The sequence below is a fragment of the Drosophila sulfurigaster genome, chromosome 2R (genome assembly GCF_023558435.1).
Source record: "Drosophila sulfurigaster albostrigata strain 15112-1811.04 chromosome 2R, ASM2355843v2, whole genome shotgun sequence".
Taxonomy (NCBI): domain Eukaryota; kingdom Metazoa; phylum Arthropoda; class Insecta; order Diptera; family Drosophilidae; genus Drosophila; species Drosophila sulfurigaster.
The window spans coordinates 30811484-30836586 of NC_084882.1; the positions used below are offsets into that span (position 1 = coordinate 30811484).

Below are 25103 nucleotides of genomic sequence, written 5' to 3' on the forward strand. Positions count from 1 at the left end.
TATATGTATATGTGTAGTCCCTTTCTAACCATTTGTATATAATTTTTTTTTTTTGTTCTTTTTCTACGTTTTTTTTTGTATATAAATATTGATGTGTGTGTGCCAGTTGCAATAACGACTACATTAAAAATATAGATATGCCAAATTGTAAACATCATCTTGCTCATAAGTGCCTCAACTTTTCCTTTTTTGGCAACAAATTCCACTAAAAACGCTAAATGAAAAATATTTCATATAAAAAACTGAAGACTTTTAACAGCGCTGCTGTTAACATGTGCAGACAGGCTGACTTAACAGCGCAGCTGCTAATGCGCGCTGTTAATCTAGTGACTGTTAAATGTCTGACTTAACAGCGCTGCTGTTGCAATGTTAACATGTGTGTGACTTAACAGCGCCGCTGTTAACGCTTGCACTGCTTGCAGTCTCTGTTAACATGCTGTTTTCTGTTCCCAATGTTTCGTTTTGTGACTATTTGACTAACAATGATTGTTTGTATGTATGTATATGTGTGTATGTAGTATAGGAGCGAGATCAGACATAGACCGGCGCCTGATCATCCGTCATGTCCGGCTGCTGCCGATCATCGAAAAATCGTCTAAAGGTAAATTCGAAAAATCCATGGAATTGCCTATCATTCAGATCGATATCATCGCCACTGCTCAAATTGGAATCATTCGAGCGCAGCTTATCTGGATCAACGGGATCAAAGTTGGACGTATCCGTGGGATGTTTAATCTCCGGTATATACGGTGCCTTCTGCTTGCGCATATCCGCAAAATCAATGCCCTTGAAGAACTCGTGGCCCTTCACCTCGTCCACACTCTTGCCCAGTCGTTTATCCGACGAGGCGCAAAGCCGTCGTATTAAATCCGTTGCCTCCCGTGTGAGTTGCGCCTGCGGTGGTATGTGAAGCGTCTTTTCCCAATTTATGACCTATAAAAGCATTAAGCATATTTATTAGTCAAGTCTGCCAGAGAGCATTACGCTTCCGATTGATCACCTTTTGTTGCGTCTCCATTGGACTGTTGGCCAGAAAAGGTGGCTGACCCACCAGCATCTCATAGAGAATGACGCCCACGCTCCAGTAATCGCACAATTGCGTGTAACCGCTGCGTTCTAGCACCTCGGGTGCTATATAGTTGGGTGTGCCGACCAGCGAGTGCGCCAGAACTCTTTGGTGATCGCGCATGCGTCGCCTATTTAAATAGGAAATACAATATTTAAGAAACATACTCAATTAAGTAGCAAATTTGAGGTAAACGCACCGCTCCAGCACTGTGGGCCTGGGACCATTCTCCGAGTATTCCTCCCAAGGCTCCATTGAGTCCTGTCGCGAATGATTGCCTATAAAACAAAAAGAAATTAGTAAGTGAAATTGGATTAAATTTGATTTATTAAGTAGAACCAACCGTTCTCCTGGTAGTATTTGGAGTTGTGCGTCCATCTAAAGCCAGTGCAAAGACCGAAATCGGTGAGCTTTATGTGTCCATCCCGATCGATGAGTATGTTGTCAGGCTTGATGTCCCTGTAGTAGGTAGAATAATAATAGATTATTAAATGGATAGTCTATAAATTAAAAAGATAATTTAATCTAAGCCATGAGCAGACAGCACTACATATAGCAAGAACTTAGCTTCTTAATATTTCATTTAAGTTGATAGTAAAATAAATAAGTAAATAAAGAGATGATTATTGTAGTCTTTTATCTAATGGTTTCCACAATTTCAACTGCAGAAAAAGCTGCCTTACAGTGTAAATAGTAAGAGAAGCATCAACTTGATTTCATGTTTTAAATACCAAATTATTTAACAAAGATATTTTCATAATCGCAAAATCTTAAATACAACTCAGAGACTATAAAAACAAGATCTACCATAGAGCAGCTCTTTTTAAATGCAGTAATTTGAAACAGCTTTTGGACGACAAAAAACTATCTCGACATTAGCAAAAAGAGTTCAAATATTAAAGATTAGATACATAGAACAGAACTAGCTATAAGAAGTCTAACTAAAATACAGTTGAATGCAGAATCTGGCATTTCCGACCTTATCAAATACTATATGTATATAGATGTTTGTCAGGTACATATTGACATGGCATGATGTATGTTTTGCTAAATCTCTATATCTTTTTGTCTTTCTATAAATCTCGCTATACTGTAACATCTAAGGCAGCTAAATTTACATTGCCTAGAGTTTGTTTAGAACTTTCGTAGATAGCCAGCGTCGGCAAATAAACATAATAAACGCCGTGACGCACCTGTGGATAAAGCCCATTTTATGCACGCTGTCGACGGCGCAGGTGACCTCAGCGATGTAGAAACGTGCCAGCGGTTCCTCAAAGATGCCCAGCTTGATGAGCAGCGACATCAGATCGCCACCTGCAAAGGAAATGCATAATTAGTAAAGATCTTCAATAAGTTTGTGACTAAAGCTTACCGGGTATGTAATCCATTACGAAATATAAATTATCCTTATCCTGAAAACTATAGTAGAGCTTGACAACCCAATTGTTGTCGGCCTCGGCCAGAATATCACGTTCGGCTTTCACATGCGCCACCTGATTGCGCTTGAGTACGTCCGCTTTGCGCAGCGTCTTCATTGCATACAAATGATTCGATGTGTCGATTTTGCGCACAAGCGTCACCTCCCCAAAGGCGCCCACACCAATTGGTTTGATCTTGACAAACATGCTCTTGTCCATCTTGGCTCGCTTCAGGCGTATGTAGTTGGATTCCTTTTGATTCAGCATCTTACGCATCTCGATTTGTGTCTCATCCGAGAGTCCCACTTTCAGCATTTCCTTCTCCAGCTGATTTTTGCGGAACGTCCGCTGACGATACGATTTGATGACATTCTCAATGTGCTGCTCCATGAAGAACTTGAACGCTTGCGGCGAATATTGCCGAATGCGAAACTCTTTGCGCTCCTCTTCCTTCTCCTTGGAGATTTGCTTCCTTTCGGGTATCGGCGATGCATGTTTGATCTTCTTGCAGGCGGCAGCTTGGGACGCATTCGTCGATCCATTGCTGCCACTCGAACTGTTGCCGTTGCCACTGCCACCGCTGTATTTGGCTGGCGGTATTGGTGGCGTTGTGGCCAAGTTGCTGTTGCTTATCTGTATGTTATTGTTGTTGCTGTTGTTGTTATTGTTATTATTGTTGTTGGAGGCGGATTTGAGCTCAGCTGGCAGGTTGTTGTTGCTGCTGCTGTTGGCCAACTCGGGCGTCGTGACGCGTGCACTTTGATACGGCGGCGGAGGCGGCAGCTGTCGATTCACTGCCACATTACCGTTGCTGCTGACCGACATCGATTGCTGCAAGCAAAGTGAAGAAATATTAGTCGCAGTCTTTGATAAAGTAATTACAGAGAATATCGGTTATATGCTACAATTCTTTTTTTAGAGCAACTTTATCTACTATGAACTGTATAAGGAATAATGAAGGAACGATTGAAACAATTATATCTGGGGTTCAACATAATCATCGCCTTTTCATATATAAGGATGTCTTATTAAAGCGTTATGTTAAGAACACAATTTAATGACTTTAATAAGGTGAAATGTAAACCAGAATTTCTATTCAAATAGAACATATTTTCAAAGTGTAAACTTTTCTTTTAAGGTTTAGTTTTCAGTGTTAATGAATGTATAAAAATCAAATTTACTTTTATTCTAATGAATTTGATGATAAAGCAATTGCTTATATGACAAACTAAAGATCTTTTTAGCGCAATTATTGCTTAAAGGCAACTTAAATTTATTTCATGAAAAAATAGAATAAAAATGGAATTTACATTCAAAATGTATAAGATATTCTGAATAAAAAACTTCAAGGAATATTGTTGAAATACAATATAAATTGAAGAAAAACAATAAGAATAAAGAAAGAAATAAGAACTCTATGATACATTCTTTTTAACACAATTATTGCTTAAAAGCGATCGAAAAAATTGGTTAGAAAAACTCTAGAATAAAAATGGAATTAACTTGTAAAAGTTACAAGAAATTCTGAGATCTTTTTATGATAAATACTTTTAAATTTTAAATTGTTTTCATTGTTGCGTAAACATTATTTAAATAGTCGAGAATCAATTGATTATTTTTTATAAAACCTCAATTTTAAACTAAATAAATTCCTATTCACTTTTTCCACACTCATTAAGTCAAACTAAATAAATTCCTATTCACTTTTTCCACACTCAATTTTAAACTAAATCAAATTCTATTCACTTTTCCACACTCAATTTTAAATTAAATAAAATTCTATTCACTTTTTCCACTGTAGCATATAACCAATATAAACTTTACTTCATTTACTTACCTTTTGCTGTTGCTGTTGGAGTTGTTGTTGCTGCAGCTGCTGCTGCTGTTGTTGCTGCGCCTGGAGCACTCGCAACGCCTGCAACTGTTGCTGCTGTTGTTGTTGCTGCTGCTGTTGCTGTTGTTGCTGCTGCTGCTGCTGGCTGCGGCGTCGTGGCTGCCTTGGCCTGCATGCTCTTGGCATACGAAGGCGGTTCCATGCTCCCCCCCTTACCACCCACCACAACAGCACCATTCAAGGCGGCAGCTATCAGTGGCGGTGTTGTTGGCGCTGGCGGCTTCACGGCGCCCTGAACCACAATCGGTTGCGGTGCAACCAGCTGTTGAGCGGCAGCTGCGGCCTGCTGTTGCTGCTGCACCACGGCAGCCGATTTCTGGGGATACGAAGGCGGTGCGGCGAGCACATGAACCGGTGAATTGCTCGCCGAGGCGCTGACCGGCGATTGAGGCGCCACTGCGGTTTGCAACACCGGTTTCTGGACTTGCGTCGACTTGACGCTCTGCATGATGATCGGTTGCTGGGTGCGTGCCTGATACACCCGTGGCTGGGGGCGTGCCACGCCCGCGCTGGCTGGCAGAATGCCGCTGGCGTTGCTGACGGTGATGGGACTCGGCGATCCCGCCGAGGTGGCCGAATAGATGCCGCTGCTGGGGGATTTGCGATAGTCCGATTGCTGGGATTGCGTGGGCGATTGTCGGGACTGCATCGAGGCGGTGTAACTGGGCGGCGGTGGTGCGGCATTCACCACCACCGTGTTGATCATGTACGGCGGCGGTGGCTCGGCGCCGACAGCTCCACTGTTGGCGCTCTGCTGCTGCTGTTGCTGCTGGTACAGGCTGAGGGCCTTCATCTGTTGGCTGAGCTGCTGTTGCGTCGTCTTGCCACCGTTTTGCGGTATCACCGGCGACGTGCCACGTGTGGCGGCACAATTGCTCGGCGGTGCAATGGCTGCGGGTCGATTCAGTGCTGGCGAGCGACGTTTGAACATCTGATTGCTGCTGTTTGGGGCTGGCGGTGGCGGCGTTGCCGAGCTGCTGTTGCTGCCACCGACGCCGGTGGGATTGCGTGGCGGTGGCGCTGGCGGCGCTGCATCGCTGAAGCTGCTGGGAGAGGGCGAATATTGGCCGGTGCTGCCGCGTCCGCTCAACTGCTGATGCGTATGCGAATGCGGACTGTCGGACCGTGAGCTGCCGGCTCCGGAATCGAGCGCTGGACTGCAGCGTAGATAATGCGTTTGGGTCTCACGCTCGATGCTCGGTTTGCGTATTAGCTTGGGCGGTATCAGAGCGTTGATTATCTTTGGCACATGTCCGTTGGCCGAGGGCAGGACGACACCGACGCCGACGCCAACAGGCACGGGGCCGGCGATCGACGTTGAGGAGGCGGGTACGATGACATCGCCCGGTGACGAGGGTGACGCCGACGCCAGCGGCTCCAGTGCCAGCTTTGCATGGTGGTAATCGGTTCCATCGTTACGACCATTCGCGGCGGTATATCGCAGAGGTGTATAATTCTGTAAGGGGAAATGGAGAAGTGATCGATAAGTCATGGGATTAAATTTAAGTCAAGAAATAAGCCTCATTACTATTAAACATCATGCAATCTTATAAAAAGCAAATCATTTCAAATACTTAAATTCGATTACTGACAAACTAAACGTTCTCAAGTAGTTATCGATCAATTAGTTTAATATCTTAATATGGGTTATCGATCTACATTACTACCAAGATTAATGTTGTCCATCTCAATTTATGAAATATGTTTCGATAGGTCGTTAGATTTCATCCATCAAATAATTTCACTATATATCGATTACTTTAAATGAGATTACTGACAAACTAAACGTTCTTACTTATCGATATGTCGATAAGTTTCATACATCGCTAATCGATTACTATAATTTCAATTATTTTAATATTTTACTATGGGTTAACGATCTACATACATTACTACCAAATTTAATGTTGGCCATCTCAATTTTTGAAATATGAATGTATCGTTTAATCCATAAAATAATTTCAAATATTTCAATATAGATCGATCATTTTAAATGAGATTACTGACAAACTAAACGTTCTTAGTAATCGATGAAGTTGTTCAATATTTTACTATTGGCCTATATCTATAAGTTTCATACATTGCATAATCGATTACTATAATTTCTACCCCTTTCACTCACAGTCTACGCCCCTGGCACAGGGACAGCATTCCACACTGCTGTGAGAAACGTTTGCTTGTGTATTTACATACGCCTGATCACATGTGTGTGTGTTTGGATCTGTTCGAAAACTAAACAAAAGGCGCGCATACAAAATAAAAACAAAAATGCGAACAGCGCCTAAAACAAAAGGCACAAGAAACGCCGCGGCCAAAGCAATGAAATCAAATTCTTGCCATCGCTGAGAAATTCCTAAAAGTCAGGAGCACACACAGCCACAAAAGATACTACACACAGGGAGAGAGCCAGGCAAAGAAGAGACACAGAGAGAGAGAGTGAGAGAGCGTGAAGCAAACAACAACAATGGCAGCAAAGCGATCGCCGGCTGACAGATTGCAGCAAACAACAGAAACAGAGGCAACCTTCAGTGTGAGTGAGTGTGTGTGTGTTTGTTTGTGTGTGCACTGTGCTGCTGCTTTTATTATTATTGTTGTTGTAGTTGTTGTTGTTCTTGTTGTTTGTGGTGCTGCTACCCGTTTTACGCATTCTTTTGATGGCTACTACATCATCGTCTCTTTCTTTTTGTGACTGATCCTCACAGTTTGACTCTGCCCGCAAGGCAACAGTATTTTAATACCAAAACGTATAAACGTATGTATGTATGTATGTATAATATACCATTAATGGTCACACTGTCTGCCTGACTTTGTATGAGTGATGGTCGTAAATTTTGTGATGGCAACGTGACAAGAGATAATGTATGCACATAAAATAATCACAATCTAAAGCAATGTTGTCTCATGAAGATTCTTAACATTACACTCGCTGTTAATCTGCACAAAAAACGCCCATAAAGAACTATTTTTATTTCGATTTTAGAGTTTTCGCAACTGATTAAGTAAAATTCCCAGAATTTGCGCCGCTTTCGGAATTGATTGAGTGACTGACTGAAAGATACTCCTCAGCAAACAGATTTATATAAATCAACTCTTTATTTCTTATGAAACTAATTTGTTTGTTGATTTTATTTAGTCTCATCCACCTCATTACCTAGAAATACATGCAGATGTTTATCTGTGTTTTTTTTGTTATATCAAGTGGGCGTACGTTTAATGCGCGACCCGACTAATTAAAACCAAGGACGTCGAAACCCAACAAAAGACCCCCAGCAGACTATTCGACGCGTTTTTGTCGTCTTCATCTATCCATCGTCGTCGTCGTCGTCTTACAAGCAAACCAATTGACGGCAAATTAGCGAAAGCCAATGAGCGCACTAAATCAGCTGTTAGACATGCCTCCTCACATCTCTTTCCCCCTCCGCCCCTTCTCGCAGCACAACACAAAGTTACGCCCACGGGCAGCACAACAAAATTTGCAACGCGAAATCTTCAAATGAAATAAAATAAATTGGATTTGTGGTGAGTCGACGTTTGAGGGGGGCGGGTAAACACTTTCGCTAATCCACTTAAGCGTTTGCCACTGCAATTGGCCATAAACCAAAAAGAAAAAAAAAACAAGCATAGAAAAAATAAAATAAAATACACAAGGGCCAATTTATCACCTTGACCGAAATAACTTTGAACCTGACAATACTATATATACAGATTTATATATGTGTATGTACATACGTATCATCTCTCTTAGATGATAATATTCAACTTGTCCGCGGGGGAATTTGGAATATTTTTGGGATTTTCTTTTGGCATATACATAATTTGGCCAAAAATCGCGCACAACGCCAAAAAATACATCAAAATTCTTGGCAACTGCCAAATAGACACATACAATACATATATAATGCTATATATATATATATATATCTGTATCTGTGTATACTTTGGGGAATGCTATACCAAAGAACAGTCAAACATTTTGCTGTTGCTGTTGCCTTTTGTTATTATTAGAGACGGGCCAATGTTCTTTTTTTGGTCGTTTGATTTTGTTGTTGCAGACTCTTCCACTGAAAATGATATATATATTTATATATAGGTATGCATATATTTATGTACGTATTTATTTAGGTGAGAATTCCTAGTAAAATAGCGACACGTCGCACGGAAAAATCGCGTAAATTAAATACAAATTGCACCCCAGGGAATCTTTTGCGAAACGCATTATGCGAAATCTGGACAGTCTCCAAAATGGGGAATTCTATTGAAACCAAAATGAGGACGATTATTATAATAGATTAGCATGCAAATTATTGTGGATCACTTTCGAGTGGAAGCTATTCGACTGAAGAGTTTGTACCTCATAAGGAAGTCCATTATTTAATGAATATATACAAAAAAGAAAGATATAAAATTTTAAAGCCTTTTAAATAAAAATTATATTTAAATAGCTTTATAGATAGAACATTCTTACGCCCATAATTTCATTATAAATAGAACCTTCTTATGCCATTAAATAAAATACATATTTAAATAGCTTTAAAAGAACTAATGCTTTATAATTTCAGCTTGTACTTTGACAAGGTTTCGAAATTAATCATTTAAAATAAACTTTAATTCTATATATTAAAATTAATGACTGCTAAATACGCAATACTTATTTATTGACATAAATATTAAGCATTCAAATGTTGTTTACCTTATCATAACTTCAAAACTAATTCCAAGAATAGCCATAAATGAAAACAAACATTCAATAGGAAGTCGATATTCTTTAGCTTAGCTGACTCACAAACACAATGCATACCGCAAAATTGTATTTTAATTAAACGATATCAAATGGAACGTGGGAAAAACTACGAATCGATCAACGCAACGTAATCAATTTATGCTTGATCAACATACATTTCGTCGATGGCCTTCTTTTTCTACACGTACACATACTTTTCGTAGACATTGTATGCGCGATTTATAAAAATAGCTTCAGGGCTTATGACAACCAATTAGGCTTAAAGGCCGGATTACATATGTATACGTAATACCCTGTACAACACGAGTCGGTTACGAGTCAGTCTACACCCAAAATAAAATAAATAAATATAAAGCTGATCACTTGAGCTGAGCTGAGTTGAGCTTTGCGGAGCAAGGGAAGGCGAAATACATTGTTAAGGTTTATTGCTTTTTCGTTTGGGGGCTCTGGCTAATTTATTTATGCATATTTCTTATTGTGTTAGCCATATTGATTTTAATTTTTATATTGTCATTTAGCCCACTGTCGACGACGCTGGCGTTGGCGTCTCACAAATATTTATCTTGATCGTTTTGTTATTTTAATTAGTTCTACGTAAGGTTTTTAACCAAAATACTTTTAATACCCTGGATACAGCACTCAAAAGGGGTATGATAGTTTAGAGCAAGTGTTTGTAATAGAAAATCGGAATGAAAATTTAGGGTTAACTGAAAACTTTGTAGCAGTAAAACAGATTTATGAAGTTTTCAAGTTAACTGAAAAATTCTTTAGTTAATATTTATCAATTTAGTCATCCGTCTGCCTGTCTGTCCATCTGCTTAAAGACATTTTTCTCAGACAATTTGAGAGCTAAAGACTAGGGATTGGAAACATAGTTTACTTTTTACCATACTCTTATAAAGCTACTTTTAAAGTTGGAATAAACTTCTATAAATCGGGAAGAATTAGGAACACAATTAATGTATCAAATCCGTTTTTTAAGCAAGGAAATTTTTTAAACCATATGAGAGCAAAGGATCAGAGATTAAGAATGTAATTTATTTTGTAAAATGCGCTTCTTAAGTTATTTTTATCTTATGTACCCTTTCAATGAATCAGGAAATAAGTTTTCAAGCTAAGAGATTTGATTTGAAGATTTTCATACACATTTTTCACCCAATGTGTTTTCTAATTTGATCTTAGATGATCTTGGGGCTATTTACAGGGTATTTCTTCGCTTAATTCTTAGATATTTGATGGACTATTTTGTCTAAATTTGGTTTGAACTCGTGTTGGGCTGCGGCTGCTTCATGTCTGCACTAGACACGCTGCCATTTGATATTTATAGCATTGTCAAATGCGGCACGATCGCTTTATGGTAGCCGCCGGCGTCTATTGCGCTCCCGAACCAACAACAACGACGATGATGATGATGGCTAAAACGTCCGTCTGTCCGTTTAAAAGAAGCGTGGGCGTGAATATGGCCGCCGAAAGTGTTGAGCGAGCCATGAATAAATTGTATTTATTTATTGTTTCGCCACATATGGCATGGGGCATGCCACAATTTTGTGCTATATATGAGCAGATTATGCGCCTGCGACTATTTAGTGTGTGCAGCATAACCAATTAGCCAAGCGGGCCACAGCGAAAGTTGTTCGAAAATGTGCAAAATGATAAATGCAAAATGCCCCTGAAGGCGGCACTCGATGGATATTTTGGCATTAAATTCCAACTGTCAATGCATCGGGCCTGGTCATAACAATTTGCCGCATCCCGTCAGCGAAACATTTTTTTATGGCCCAAAAGACTTGCGGCCTGCCTCCTTCAGTCTCCCTCTCGCTCTTTCTTTCTTTCTCTCACTCTTCGTTGGCTTACGGTTAGAACGGTTCGAGAGCCGAGCTTAGCCGCAGGAATGCTGGCTAATCGTATGTTGCGAACGCTCGATCATAATTTACAATCGCACAAACAGTAGCTGGCAGTGGGAATCGTAAAATTTTAAATTAATGACCCGTCAGATCATATTTAAGCATTTTTATTGCTGGCCAGCCATGACGCTGCCTCTTTCTCCCTCTCTTTCTCTCTCTGTCTTTCTCCTTTGCTGCACTTGCTTAGCTCGAGGCGTTTGCAGCCATCGATAAAGCAGAGAGCAAAAATCGTTTATAAATTATTATATTCTTTTTTTTTTTTGTGCAAGTTGTTGCCAAATTAAAAATTGTTTAACAAATGCATAACACGCTCTTTGTATTTGCGTGCTCTCTTTGTTTGTGCTTTTTTGCTAAGCGCTCTCTTTTCGTAATGTTCTCTCATTAACACGCCTGTTGGGAGCTTTTGAAGGCTGTGACGTCAATGCTTCATATCCAGGGTGATCACACACACACATGCAAAGAGTGCGAAGAGAGAGAGTGAGAGAGCGACATGGCTGGACATGATGTCTGCCAGAGAGCCGCCCACTCAACTGCCCGCTCTCATGTGTGCGTGCGTGTGTGTGTGTGTAATGGCAGAAGGTCAATTGCATTTCGTTGGCAGTTCATTAATTTCATTTCAAGCTCTCTGCATTTATATTTAGCACGTACAAAACACACACACACATGCATAGAGAGACTCCCACACATCTTCTACTTTGGTAGCCAAACAATTTTCAGTATTTTTTTTTCTTTTTGGTTTTTTTTCTAATTCAACTCCTGTCTCTCCCACGCCATTTGACAAATGTCTTGGCCAACATTGATGTATTATTACGTGTGCATCAGGTGAACAACTTTTAGGCCGGCTCGTGCCACCAGCTGAACTTGTTTTTGTTCTTGTTGTTGTTGTCGCCCACGCAGCTGCTGCTGCAGCAGTTTTTTCTCTTTCTGTCTCGCTCTATCTTTATCTAGCTGTAAATTTTTTATTAGTTGTCGTGTTTTCTTCGTTGTATTTTTTACTGTTTTTACAAGGCCCGGAAAATGTTGCCGCATCATTTGTAAAGCACTAAAACAACTGATAACTTTTTTATGTAAGTTATGATGCTCCCATTCTCAGTGTTAACGTTCTTTTGCCTTTTAAGGTATTTCTATAAGTTTTTTTTTTTTTTGCCCCTAAATGAATCATCGTAGTCTTAGCTTTGTTTTACGATCAGCTTAAACATGCGTGGAATGTCTGTTAAAATTCAAAGCATGATAATACTAATGGGCTTTCCCAACGGCTTCAAATTCCCCCTTTTTTTCGTAATTGACAGCTTATTTATTGGGTTCAAAATGTTGATATTCACAAATCTCTCTGTATAAAAAAAGAGGGGAAAAAAGTGTTGATATCTCAACAATTATAATTCGATGGAAGCACCATATTTATTTATGAGCTCTACCTTATCGCTAAGTAATTATTGTGGCCACAATTTAAATTGGTAGTAAATCTAACAGAACCAAGTGGCAGCTATTAAAATTGTTTCGCACACGAAACTAGTTCATTTCTAGACCTGTTCACTCTAGGGAAAAGAGTGAAAAGGGTCTATTAGATTTATAGAAATTGAAATTAAAAGAAAATGTGGAAATTATACATATTCTGAATCAGCAACAATATATCATATTTATATGTCTGTGCGATTATATTTCAACTGATAAAGACAGAGATGTCAGATTGATGATAAAGTTATTAAGTTTCGACTTTAAAGAAAAACTTTTAATGAAATAATAAGTTGAGTTCATTTCAATTTAGTTTTTTCTTTGCGACTTAACTATTTTGTTACAAGTTTTCCTTCTGACTCATGTCTTAATCTATATTATTTCTTTCATTTAATATTTTTCTTTCATTCTATATTATGCTAATAATCGATTTCCTTACAAATTAATGGTCACACAATTTCTATAGCTTTGTTTTAAAATGATGTCGTATGACTATAATTATACCCGCTACCCATAGGGTAAAAGGGTATTATAACTTTGTGCCGGCAGGAAATGTATGTAACTGGTAGAAGGAGGCATCTCCGACCCTATAAAGTATATATATTCTTGATCAGCGTCAACAGTCGAGACGATATAGCCATGTCCGTCTGTCCGTCTGTGTGTCTGTCCGTCCGTCCGTATGAAACACTGGATCTCAGAGACTATAAGAGATAGAGCTATAATTTTTTCGACAGCATTTGTTATGTTTGCACGCAGATCAAGTTCGTTTCATCAAAAACTCGAATAACAAGCGTAATTTTAAAGCTAGAGTTTTGGTATATATAATATAACTATAGTAGTTATGATTCCTGAAATTTTGTCAGATAAAAATTGTCGAAGTTATTAAAGAAATACTTTTGTATGGTTACTTTGGCTGACAATCTGGTATATTGAGCCGTCTATGGTATATTTTGAATGCGGTACTTTATCGATAAACCACATATACCATTCGGTATATTTTTAGTCTTTTGCATATATTTGGTATATTTTGAATAATACCGCAAAATATATTGCTTTTATTCAAAATGGGAAGGGTCTCTTGTCAGTACACTCGACTGAAGCTTACTTACTTGTTTTAAGTTTAATTTGTAGTTATGATATTTACCCACAATTTCCGTAACTATAGGCAAACATATGCACATATTTTCTAGAAGAGCCCAAATAGAATGGATTTCAAATATAAAAGGGTCTTTTGCGGTCAATACTTGACTCTAACTTTCCTACTTGCTAAACTTTGCTTTGCATGTTTTGATCACCTGATTATTTCTATGATTATTTTGTACTTCGAATACCTAACGAATTCATATCAAATGTGAACGGGTCTTTTGCAGTCAATACTCTTAACTTTCTTACTTGCTAAACTTTGTTCTGCACGTTTTGAGTAATTATTTATTGACGAAACTCACCTGATTATTTCTATGATTATTTTGTACTTCGAATCGGGTTAGATCCTGTTTAATGCTCTCGAGCGCTTCCGCTGTGTATTTATCATTGGGGCGACCGCCCCTTTTTTCGCCCGCTGGATGCATTATTATGCTGCTGCTTCTTCTCGTTGTGATATTTAGCACTCATATCACAAAATGCTCCACGCTCGCACACACACACTCACTAACACGGACACTCACACACACACAGCACACACACACACGCAGTCTGGCACACACACGCACACCAGAGCACAACACAACACAACACTCACTCTTAAAAAGCAACAGCAGTGATTGTATTTAAATAAATACTTGATCTTAATATATTTTTTTTTTATTTAGCTTTGTGTGTGTGTGTGTGTGATTGAAATATTTGCTGTTGCTTCTTCACTTTGTTGAATTTTTATCGTTGTTGTTGTTGTTATTGTGAACTATTTACTTGTCTTGATTTAAGCCAAAAGAATGCTTGTTATTATTATTGCTTTTGATGTTGTTTTTGTTATCAATTAAGATAATTGTGTTTGCTTTGTTTTTTTTTTTTGTTTAACACTCGCTAAATTCTTCACTAAGGCACTTCATTTGCATTAGAATAGCACACACGAACGAACGGAAAAAAAAAAACATTTGTTTGCTGCACAAATTAAATACAACAATTTATTCACAGACACTTGAATGCAGCAGAAGCAGCAAAAGTCTCTGTTTTGTGTTTGTTATAAATCTTCATACTTATTTATTTTGTTTTTCTTCTCTTTTGTATTTCACGTATCACATAAACATATGGATTTTCCATCAGTTTTGTATTTTATCACAATTTGTGGCACTTATCAACGTCATCATGATCATGTTTGCAATATAGCAAATTAATATTTTGGGCGGACACTGCAAGTCGCTCGATGAATGAATTTGAATAATTGAATACAAATATTTTTTATTCGTATTTTTGTATTTTGATTTTATTTAGCCCGCACTCACACACCGCACCGCTTTGCTTGGCTTGGCTTGACGGAATTTTAATTAATAATATACACGATCGATGTCGCCAACTTGCTGAAAATAGACACAAAACAGAAGACACAAAATCACTAAAAATGTGAAGATGAGGACGACGCCAAAACACACACACAGAGAGAGAGAAACAGAAGCCGAGAGGCAGAGGCAACCAAAGTCAAAGTAAGAATGTTGTAGGCATCGAAACAAATCAAAGTGATCGACATAAAGATACCAATTTATGAAGAGATTAACATGTAAACAGATGCACAAACATACATACTTTAATATTTTACTCTTTTATAATACTAAAAGATATATTACATTTTTGGATATGATTAAAAAGATAATTTTTAGGGAATATAAGAGACATTAAGTAAAAAGTATGTATTTTTAATTTAAATTTAATACTTTTTTAAAAAAGAATCGAATTTAAGAATCATCAAAAATATACTAAATGCAATATATATGAAAAGCATTTTTAAGTGACATTTAAAAAAATCGAATTTAAGAATCATAAAAATATACTAAATACAATATAAATAAAAAGTATTTTTAATAAAAATTTTGTACTTTTTTTTAAAAAAAAATCGAATTTCAGAATCAAAAATATACTAAATGCAGTATAAATACAAAGTATTTTTGATTGAAATTTAGTACTTTTTAGAAATGAATCGAATTTAAGAAATCATAAAAATATACTAAATGTAGTATAAATAGAAAGTATTTTTAATTGACATTTAGTACTTTTTTTATAATAAAAAAAATTCATCGAGTTTGACAATTAAAAAAACTTAATGTTTTTGATTTACATGAAATGCAATATGCAATATTTTTTTGAAATTTAAAATATATTATCATTACTTTAAAAAAAAATAGTAGATCTTTCATTATATCAACTAAGACTCAGATAAGATACATTAATTTTACATCTTTATCATTGAAATTAATTTGGAACTTTGTTTACATGTCGTATACGTATTCTTCATAGCACATAATTAATTTTTATATGCACATATCGTATACGTAATTTTTTATCAAGTATACGCAATCTTTATTACAAACTTTCTTCAATGAAAATATTTCGTTTTAGCATTCGTTAACTTTGTTATTCCCTACTTAGGCAAAACTTTAATTAAAGGGTATTTAAAATTGTCACACGCTACGCAGACGCGACGCGTTTTAAAGGCAACTAAACTGCTCCATCACTCATGCACACACACACACATACACTTAAACGCACACACACAGTCATACGCACACTCATGCACTGCTCATTTACATGCCGAAGACGTGAGTCAGAAGAAAGAAACGCAGACAGCCGCAGAATTGTGTGTTGGACACTTTGTTACAGTTGTTTTTGTTGTTGTCGTTGTTGTTGTCTTGTGTCGAGTTGTGTTTTTGTTTTGTGTTTTATTTTGTTTGGGAATGTTTCAGACAATGGGCAAACGGCAGTAAACGTCATTTTCAGCAAGATGATTTGCACGGCGATTTGGCAAACAAAATGACTCCACTTTAACAACCTTTTGCCTTCCGCGTTGCAAAGTTTTGAGTGTGGAGACGACGTCGACGGCGGCGCCTGCTCATAATTTATGCGTCAAGTAGCGCATTATGTCATAAGCGTATTCTGGGAAACCAATAAATTGAAATTCCCTCAAAAATCAGTTTATGACGAACCATTAACAAACTCACACACACACACACACAAAAGGGGGGCAGCAGCAAGGGATGGGCGTGTGCACACCTGACTATGAAAATGACCATCGATAGCAGCAGAAGATAGATAGATAGATACAAATAAAGATACAGATACAGATACATAGATACATGTGTATCTCTATGTATGTAAAGCACAGCGAAATTTCGTGTATGTAAACAAAGCAGACACACACGAAAATGCCGAAAAAATTCGCCGAATTGTGCCAAGTGCAAATGAGTTAACAGAATAGCAATAACAGCAACAAACACAAACACACACACACATACAGAGAGACAGCTATGTAAACACATACATACGAACGACATTCTAATGAGCCAGAAAAAAAAACTGGACAAGGAGAAGGGAAGAATTCATTACAATAAAAATAAGAGACTAACTTGTCAATATACATTTTTAAGTAATTTTTACATATTTATTAAAAAGAAAATAGATCAATAACTTTATAAAAGCTCGTCAGATAAATATTAAATTTCAGTACTGATTTTAAAGTATTTGTTACCAATTAAAATTTAAATTTTAAGTATTCTAACGAGAAGCGAACTTACTCTAAATATTAATTACCAACAAATACTTTAAAATCAATACCTAAATTTAATATTTATTTGTGTTTTTTTAATAACAATATAATCTACATATAATTATTACTATTAATCAACTATTTTAATACAAATTTTAATGTTCAAAACATATCTTTTAAAAGCTCAAAAGTAGTCTTGTTAGTTAAGTTAAAAATAAATTCACTTTCAAGTCCAAAATACAAATATTAAAGTTTAACTTTTGAATACATATTTGAATTTCACATTTATCAGATTTTTCTAAACGAAACTCAGCAAATAACTATCTTAACCTCTTTAGATATCTATTTACTAGGAAATTATGTTATTAATAGTCACTGTGAAAATCTCCAAATTAACTCTGATTCTTTTTTTATCTTCACCTTTTTTTTTAAATATAAATTTGCATTTTCTGTGTAGTTACATTAAAAATACATTCACTTTAGAAAATAAATTTTATATCTCAACTGCAAACATTATTTTTTTAATGTACAACACGTTTGTTAAACTTAATTACCAAAATACTTGTTCAGTTAATGTAATATGCAAATTTAAACGTTTAAACTTTAGATTTTCCATAACTTTATTGACTCTTTCGCACAACAAATAAACCTCAATTCAGGTTTTCTTTGTGCAACTGCAAGTCAGAGGTCAGCACATAATTCAAATTGGTGTTTTATGCGCATGTAGCTTGAGGACACTTAACAGTGGCGTAACAGTTAATGTTATTATGTTCGTAGACAACAGACTTTGGAATGCGACACATCAACTCATGTTATATGACAGTAGACAATAATGTTGGCAATTTTTTTTGTGTGGGGCCCCCGTAAATTTGTTGTTAGCTTATGTACATATTTTTGCACCGACAAGAGAGTTTAATTATTTTGTTGACAAAAGTTGACTTTTGCGCCTTGTTTTGTTGACGCTACGCATTTTGTTATAGTGCTGTGGAATGCTGAATTTAGAGACTTCGGATGTATATGTATATGTATACACACAAACACACACACACACATAAATGTATACAATAAGAGATAAGCAACGAGTCTCTGAAGGTGCTTGGGATGATAAACAAACACGCGCCAAATCCAAATGTCAACAGTCTTGGCCCCCAGAGCTTTAGTGAGCTTGTGCATGTGCCAACCCAACCAACCCGTCGTCACCCCCCCACACACACACCCCCGTAACACCAACAACAACAGCAACAGTAGAAACAACACCCATTCCCGTCCCGCCTCCTTGGCGAACAGTTTTTGTGCCAATTTTGGAAATTTTCACATTCCACGCATACCGCAAAAGTATTTTTGCGTGCGCAACAAAAACAATTATATATCTCTATGTGTATTTATTTATACATATATTCAATAACTAATTAACAATACAAACAACTCAGATCGACTGCAAAAGTGTAAGCTCAACTAACAAATACCCTGTTAAGCATCATTTATTTAAATTATTTTATATTTAAACAATTATTTGAGCTGATTTACAGACTGAACTGTCAAGGCATCAACAAAAATGGTAAGACCTGGGAGGCTGCCATTTTTACATACGATAGTTCACAAACAACTTAGCTAGGCAATTCAATAAAACAATTCAAAGCTAACTATTGACTTCATTATCAACGCAATGTAAATGGTAAGAGCTAGACTAGTATAAGATATTTTACAAGCAACTCGATTATATAAAAACTTTAAAGCAATATTAATAAAAATTCTTAGAGCTGAATCATTGACTTCAATATCAAAGCACAGTAAATGGTAAGAGCTAGAAGGCTGCAAGTTTTACAAAACGTAGCTTACAAACAATTCATATAGACAAGCTCAACTAGTATATACTTTAAAGCAATAAATAAATAACATTCTTATAGCTGAATCATTTACTTCAATATCAAAGCACACTAAATGGTAAGAGCTAGGAGGCTGCAAGTTGTACAGAAGATAGTTTACAAACAACTCAGCTAGGCAAGCTCAACTAGCAGATACTTTAAAGTGAGCAAAATGGAAATTCCATAAAAATTCCTCATTAACTTAATTATCAAAGCAAACTAAATGGTAAGAGCTAGGAGGCTGTAAGTTTATCACAACATAGTTTATGACATTTGATACTGAAATAAGCGTCAGTTGCTTAAAATTCCAACTACCACTATTTAAAATAATAAATTTCAATTATTAAACATATTTCTTGGATAAGTTCAGCTTAGACACAAACCAAAATCTATATTTTAACCAGTTCTTATCACAGACACTAATCAGTTGTAGCCCTCAAACGAATTTAAACATTATTTGGTTACAAATATTAAAATTTTTCCTTTTTTTACACAAATCTAATATACCCCTTAAAGCACTTAGAGTGCAGGGTAGAAGTGGCCATAGACAATTCACTCACATTTCTGCATGTGTCTGTGCTTGAGAGCGAGTCAGCTTTATAGCCAAGAGACTGTGAGGGATTTTTTTGATGCGTTATTAAGCGGCTCGTTGAATGCGACGCTATTGGAATTTTTAATTGTTTAATTGCGGCCAAATTTTTGCGCGGATGACTTGAAAGACAATATGCCGCATTGAGACACATTTTTATGAGCAATTATAAGCAAAAGCATTCAACATTAGACTAACACACATTTTTCCATGTGTGTGTGTGTGTTATAAATAAATTGCAGCCCATGCTGTAACAGCAGTAGTTAATAACAGAGAGCTGTTACGATGGCCGTCCCTCTCTCTCTCTCTGTCTCTGTTAAGCATGTTTTATGCTAATGGGGCGCATGTTTAAAACCTATTTTTAGTTAGTTTCTCTATTGCCTAAACGTCACTAAAAACGATCGTAAAAATACGTGAGACTGCGAGTGTGTTTGTCTGTGTTGATGTGTGTGTGTGCGGGGGAGTCGCGTGCGCTTGTAAAAAGCATAAGAAATTGGCCATCAAAATGCAAGGCAAGTGCAAAAGCAAATAAAATACATAACAGAAATGCCAGTCGGCTGGCGCAAGAGAGCAATGCGCGTGAGCGAGACAGAGAGAGAGAGAGAGAGAGTAGGAGATCAAGTGAGAATAACAGGCAAAGGCAAAAGCAAAGCAAAGCAGCCTGCAGGGGAGCAACAACACACTCTCTCACACACACATACATACGCAGGGAGAGTCAGGAACACATTCTCACTCACACACACACACAGAGTGAACAGAGCGCAGCCTCGCGCTGGGCAGAAGATAAAAATAGTATTAGTTGCTGATTATTATTGCAAAAATGCGCATTCCTCGGCGACTTATCCCCACAAGGCGGCTGCTGCTGTTGCTTTTGCTGCTCCATTCTACGCGCGCTCTGCTCTCGCTGCTGGCTGCTGCTGCGGCTCTGTTTTCGTTTCGTTTTCCCTTTTTTCATCACACACACACACACACTCGCTCATACGCTGGCAAACACGTACAATGTATGTATGCAAGCAGTTGCAGCAGGCATGTTTCAAAAAAAAAAAAAAAAATTGAAGCAAGAAGCAAGAAAAACGAGCTAAATTGCATTTTCGTCGTCGTCGCTCGTCGATTGCAACTTGCAGCAGCCAACGACGACGACGACAACGACGTCAACGAAAGCAGTGGCGGCGAGAGCAAGGGGGAGACATGGAAAACTATCGATGGAACTATCGAAATTTTGGCTAATTGAATTTTTATGTAATTGTAATTCATTGGATAATCAATTTAAGATTTTAATTGAAGAGCAGTTCTTATTATTATTTTTTTTGTTGATAATCAATTTTCAATTCTTATTTTAAAATATAAAATGCAATGATAATACTCTACTATGATAAATTTATACTTGAAAACATTTCAAATTAAATGTTCATTAAATGTAATGAAAAGTTCTCAAAGTTATGATCAATTTACAAATGCAAAACTTCAGATAATAATTTAAAGTTGAGATAATTAAATTTAGAATTCTATCAATTATAATTTCATCTAAAAATTGTAGTTGTAGAATTGAGAAATTCTCAATGAGAAACAATTAAAAATGAGATTTGTGTATGCGAATTTAGAACAGAACTTCAATACTTGATTTTTAAAATTAAAATCTACATTAAATTTGGATAATTAAAACTGAGTTTTATGTATGTATTCGAATTTATAATACAACTCCAATATTTGATTTAAAAAATCCATACAATTAAATTTGCATAAGCTGACATTTACTATCGATACCCAGTACTATCGATAGTTCTTCATCTCTACTATGTTGCTGCTGCCATCAATGGACAACCGCCCACCACAGCGCCGCGCCCCCAGTCAGCCCACCAACAACAAACTAGCGAGCAGGCAAGCAAACTAGCCCCGGCTTGACTTGACTTGGCCAGGCCTGGTCACTTTTTATCGTTCATTTACTTTTAAAAAGCACCAACAGCAGCAGCAACAGCAACAACAACAGATCACTGTATTTATTGCCCTGTTCATGCCTGCATCTGTATGTATTTGTGTGTGTGTGTGTGTGTTTTTGGAATGCACACGATCACATGCACATCGCCTCACCTGTTTAGTCGCTGCCTGCAGGCGGCGCAGCCCACAACAGCAGCAGCAGCACTAGTCACAACTACAACTACAATTCACATACACAACACACACACATACATACACATACTCTTGCACTATAATCCACTACGAATTGCATGCTGGAATGTGAATGGAATCTCAACAATTTTCAGCGTCGCTGACGATGACGCCGTCGTCGCTGACGTCGACTGCGTCGCTGTTGCTTTTTGCTGTTGACGTCGTTTGGCGCAACTTTTTGCACGTCAAATCAAAAATACGAATCAAAATAAAAATACAAGTAACATTCAATTGCAAAACATTTACAATTCATGAATGCACACAGTTTTATAGTATAGTATAGTTTTGTATGCAAATAAATAAAAGCCACTTAGAGTTGACAAGTCCCCAAAAACATTCATAAATAAGCTGCTTGAGAAATTATTGTCGCACTGACATTGAGGCGCATTTTTCACAGCAGCCGTCGCCGCCGACGCAGTCGCAGCGTCTGTCTCTGCCTCTGCCAGCAGAGCAACGACTGCAGCAGATGCCAAGCGACGACGTCGCTGATGCCTCTAATTACAAGCGCACCCGCAGTTTGTTGTTGTCGTTGTTGTTGTTTGTCTTGCAGTTACTTGTGCCACATTTTGCATCTCTCATATTTACATTTGCATTGTACAAACGTTGTTTTTCTTTCATAATATTTACAATAGGGGTATTCCTCTTCTTCTCTCGTAAGCAAACTGGCAATAAAACTAAAACATTTGTGGGCAATTTTGTATAAATGGGACAATATTATGAAAAATTGAATAACTCAGGCATAATTAAGATTTGAAATAAACCTAACAATTTCTAGAATGACAAAGTTCATTAATATGTTAATTTAATAATGTTAATACTATTCTAAATTATCTCAAAATGATAAAAAGTTACCTAGAAATATAAATAAAACCAACCCAAAGTACGACAGATTAAACAAACTCAATTGTTTAGTTAAAACTATTATCTTATAAAGACTACTGAACAAATAGATTCTAATAATAGATTCATGTTTATTTGCGATCTATTTAATGCCTACTTTACTATAACTATTATATTCTTCACTGATTTACTATTTCAACATTGTTTTTCAACACATATGACACTATTTTGACAGCGGAGTGAAATAGATTTATTTTTATTTATTGCAGACTTTGCAAAAGTAGTCAACTACAATAAACAACTGTCTTTAGAAAGGAAAACAAGATATCAAATGAACAATTGCTGTTTAAACTAAACTGCTACAAATTGCTTTATAATTATTTGCTTAGAAAACCTAAGAAAGTGTGACTGTAATTTAAGTAAAAAACTTGGGAGCACATCTTGAATATTGTAAAACTTGTAAAAATTATCTTTAAAAAGGTGTGAAAATAAACAAATGTATTTCCTGTGATTAATATGATAAAGACTATATATAAAACACACTGAACATTCTTAAGAGCTTAAAAAATAGTATGAAAATACTTTACTGTTTACTTTTAATTAAAGCTAAGAAAGTTCAACTTAATGAATTGCCAATGATGGTTTTTATAATTTCTTTAAAATTTGCTCTCATTTAGTAATCTATCTTTGAAAAAGCGAATATGATGAGACTGAATCACTAAAATATTTTTAAACTTCCAAATTATGATGATATATAATTTGATTTTTCTTTAGTCACAATTAGCGAATACTTCTTTGAAATAAGCTAATAAATTTTAATATTAACATGAAAATGAATCACAATATTCATTTTTAAAAATTCATAAATTTTGTTAAAATTTTGGTATAGAATTTAGAATTTCTGCTCACAATTTGTGAATACCCCTAATATGCAAATTACCGCTGCAGTTGTTCGTCGCGTTTTGTCGCCTTACCGTCGTCGTCGTACTATTTGTTGTTGTTTTTGTTCTTGTTTTGCCTTTTGTTTGCTTTGATTTTTCGTTTTCTAATTGCAATTTGCAATCGTCGACGTCGACGTTGACAGCGACGTCGCTGTAATTGTCGCGCTTGTTCTTTTATCAAATTGCACGCGAGAATTTGAGAAACGCCCACAACGGACGCCGTTTTGACACCTGAATTATTACGGTAATTAGCTGCAGCTGATGACGCTCGTGATGAGTTAAGGACAATGCGGGGGAGCGCAATTTAAATAAAGAGAGGCAGGGGAGAAGGAAGAAGGCTTGTCATAATTATGTGCATACAAACACACACACATGCATAGAACATTGAGAGCAGCTAGAAAAGGAAGCAGAGAAGGGAGTAAAGAGCGAGCGAGAACGAGATAGAGAGAGGGCAGCCTAGAACGAAGCAGTTGCAGCTGAAGAATTTAATCCGATTTGTAGTAAGTAACGAGCGCGCAGATGTTGTGCGAGCGAGCAACGACTTCGGTGGGGAGGGGCGCATAGTTAGGAAAAGCAACACACACACTCACTAACGCACACACACACACATACACTTACGCTCCTCACTGGGAACTGGGGAAATATTATAGTGAGAAGAGAAAAATATGTAAATACTTGAAACTGTTGCATGCATTTGGCATTTTTATTTTGGATTTTTCACACTCACACACACACTTGCGCGTTTGCTTGCGTTTTCTTTATAGATTTTCTTGCATTTTTTTTTCATTTTTCATTTTTTTAGAAAGAGAAACAGAGCCAACCAGCACAATTGGAAATACATATGTACATACACGACACACACACACACATACGCTCCACTCGCATTCACATACACACTCGCACACTCTAAAAGAGACACACACATACGCACGCACGAAACAGAGAAGTACACTGAATTTTCGAGCTAAAAACACACGTCTCGCGCACTGTTTGCACATGCAATCGTTGCGTTTTTCATTAAATTTACCTTTACGCGCTGCGATTTTGCACTTTTCACAATTTTTCCTCCACCTCCACGCGCTGCGTTGTTTTAATTAATAATAATAATAATAGATGGGCGATATCGTGGTGGCCGAGCGATAGACTGACATTCAGCGTGACCGCAAATCAGAAGCTCAAAATGTACAAGTTTTTGGTCGAAAAATATACCATGAACCGTTCCTAGAAACGGTTACACTTTTATTTGCTGACAACATATTTAAAAAATAGTTTTCGGCTTCACAAATGAGATTTCTGATAAAACGTTTTTATTATTTAGAAAAAAGAACAAAATATGGTTAAAGTGTAAACGCCTACACGGTAATAAGAAGATTTCAACGTATATCATGATCAATATTTAGTATTATTCGTTACAAAATACAACAAATGGTCTTACAGTAATTTTTGATAGTAGTGACCGTTCGATAGTCAAAGTCACAGTATTGTTATTCGCGGAATTATCGATAATGCAAAGAAAGGTTGGCAGGCCTAAAAGCTG

General features: G+C 36.9%; 1 protein-coding gene across 1 annotated transcript; it reads right to left on the reverse strand.

The window, feature by feature from the left end:
- Positions 1-24746, reverse strand: LOC133836033 (serine/threonine-protein kinase Warts). The gene is given in 10 exon segments (XM_062266310.1): positions 1-933; positions 1001-1196; positions 1266-1344; positions 1410-1525; positions 2260-2380; positions 2439-3315; positions 4322-4463; positions 4465-5834; positions 13921-14988; positions 24594-24746. Coding segments are annotated over 9 exon segments (3426 nt in total). The 5' UTR covers positions 14044-14988; positions 24594-24746; the 3' UTR covers positions 1-531.
- Positions 24747-25103: the final 357 nt, after the last annotated feature.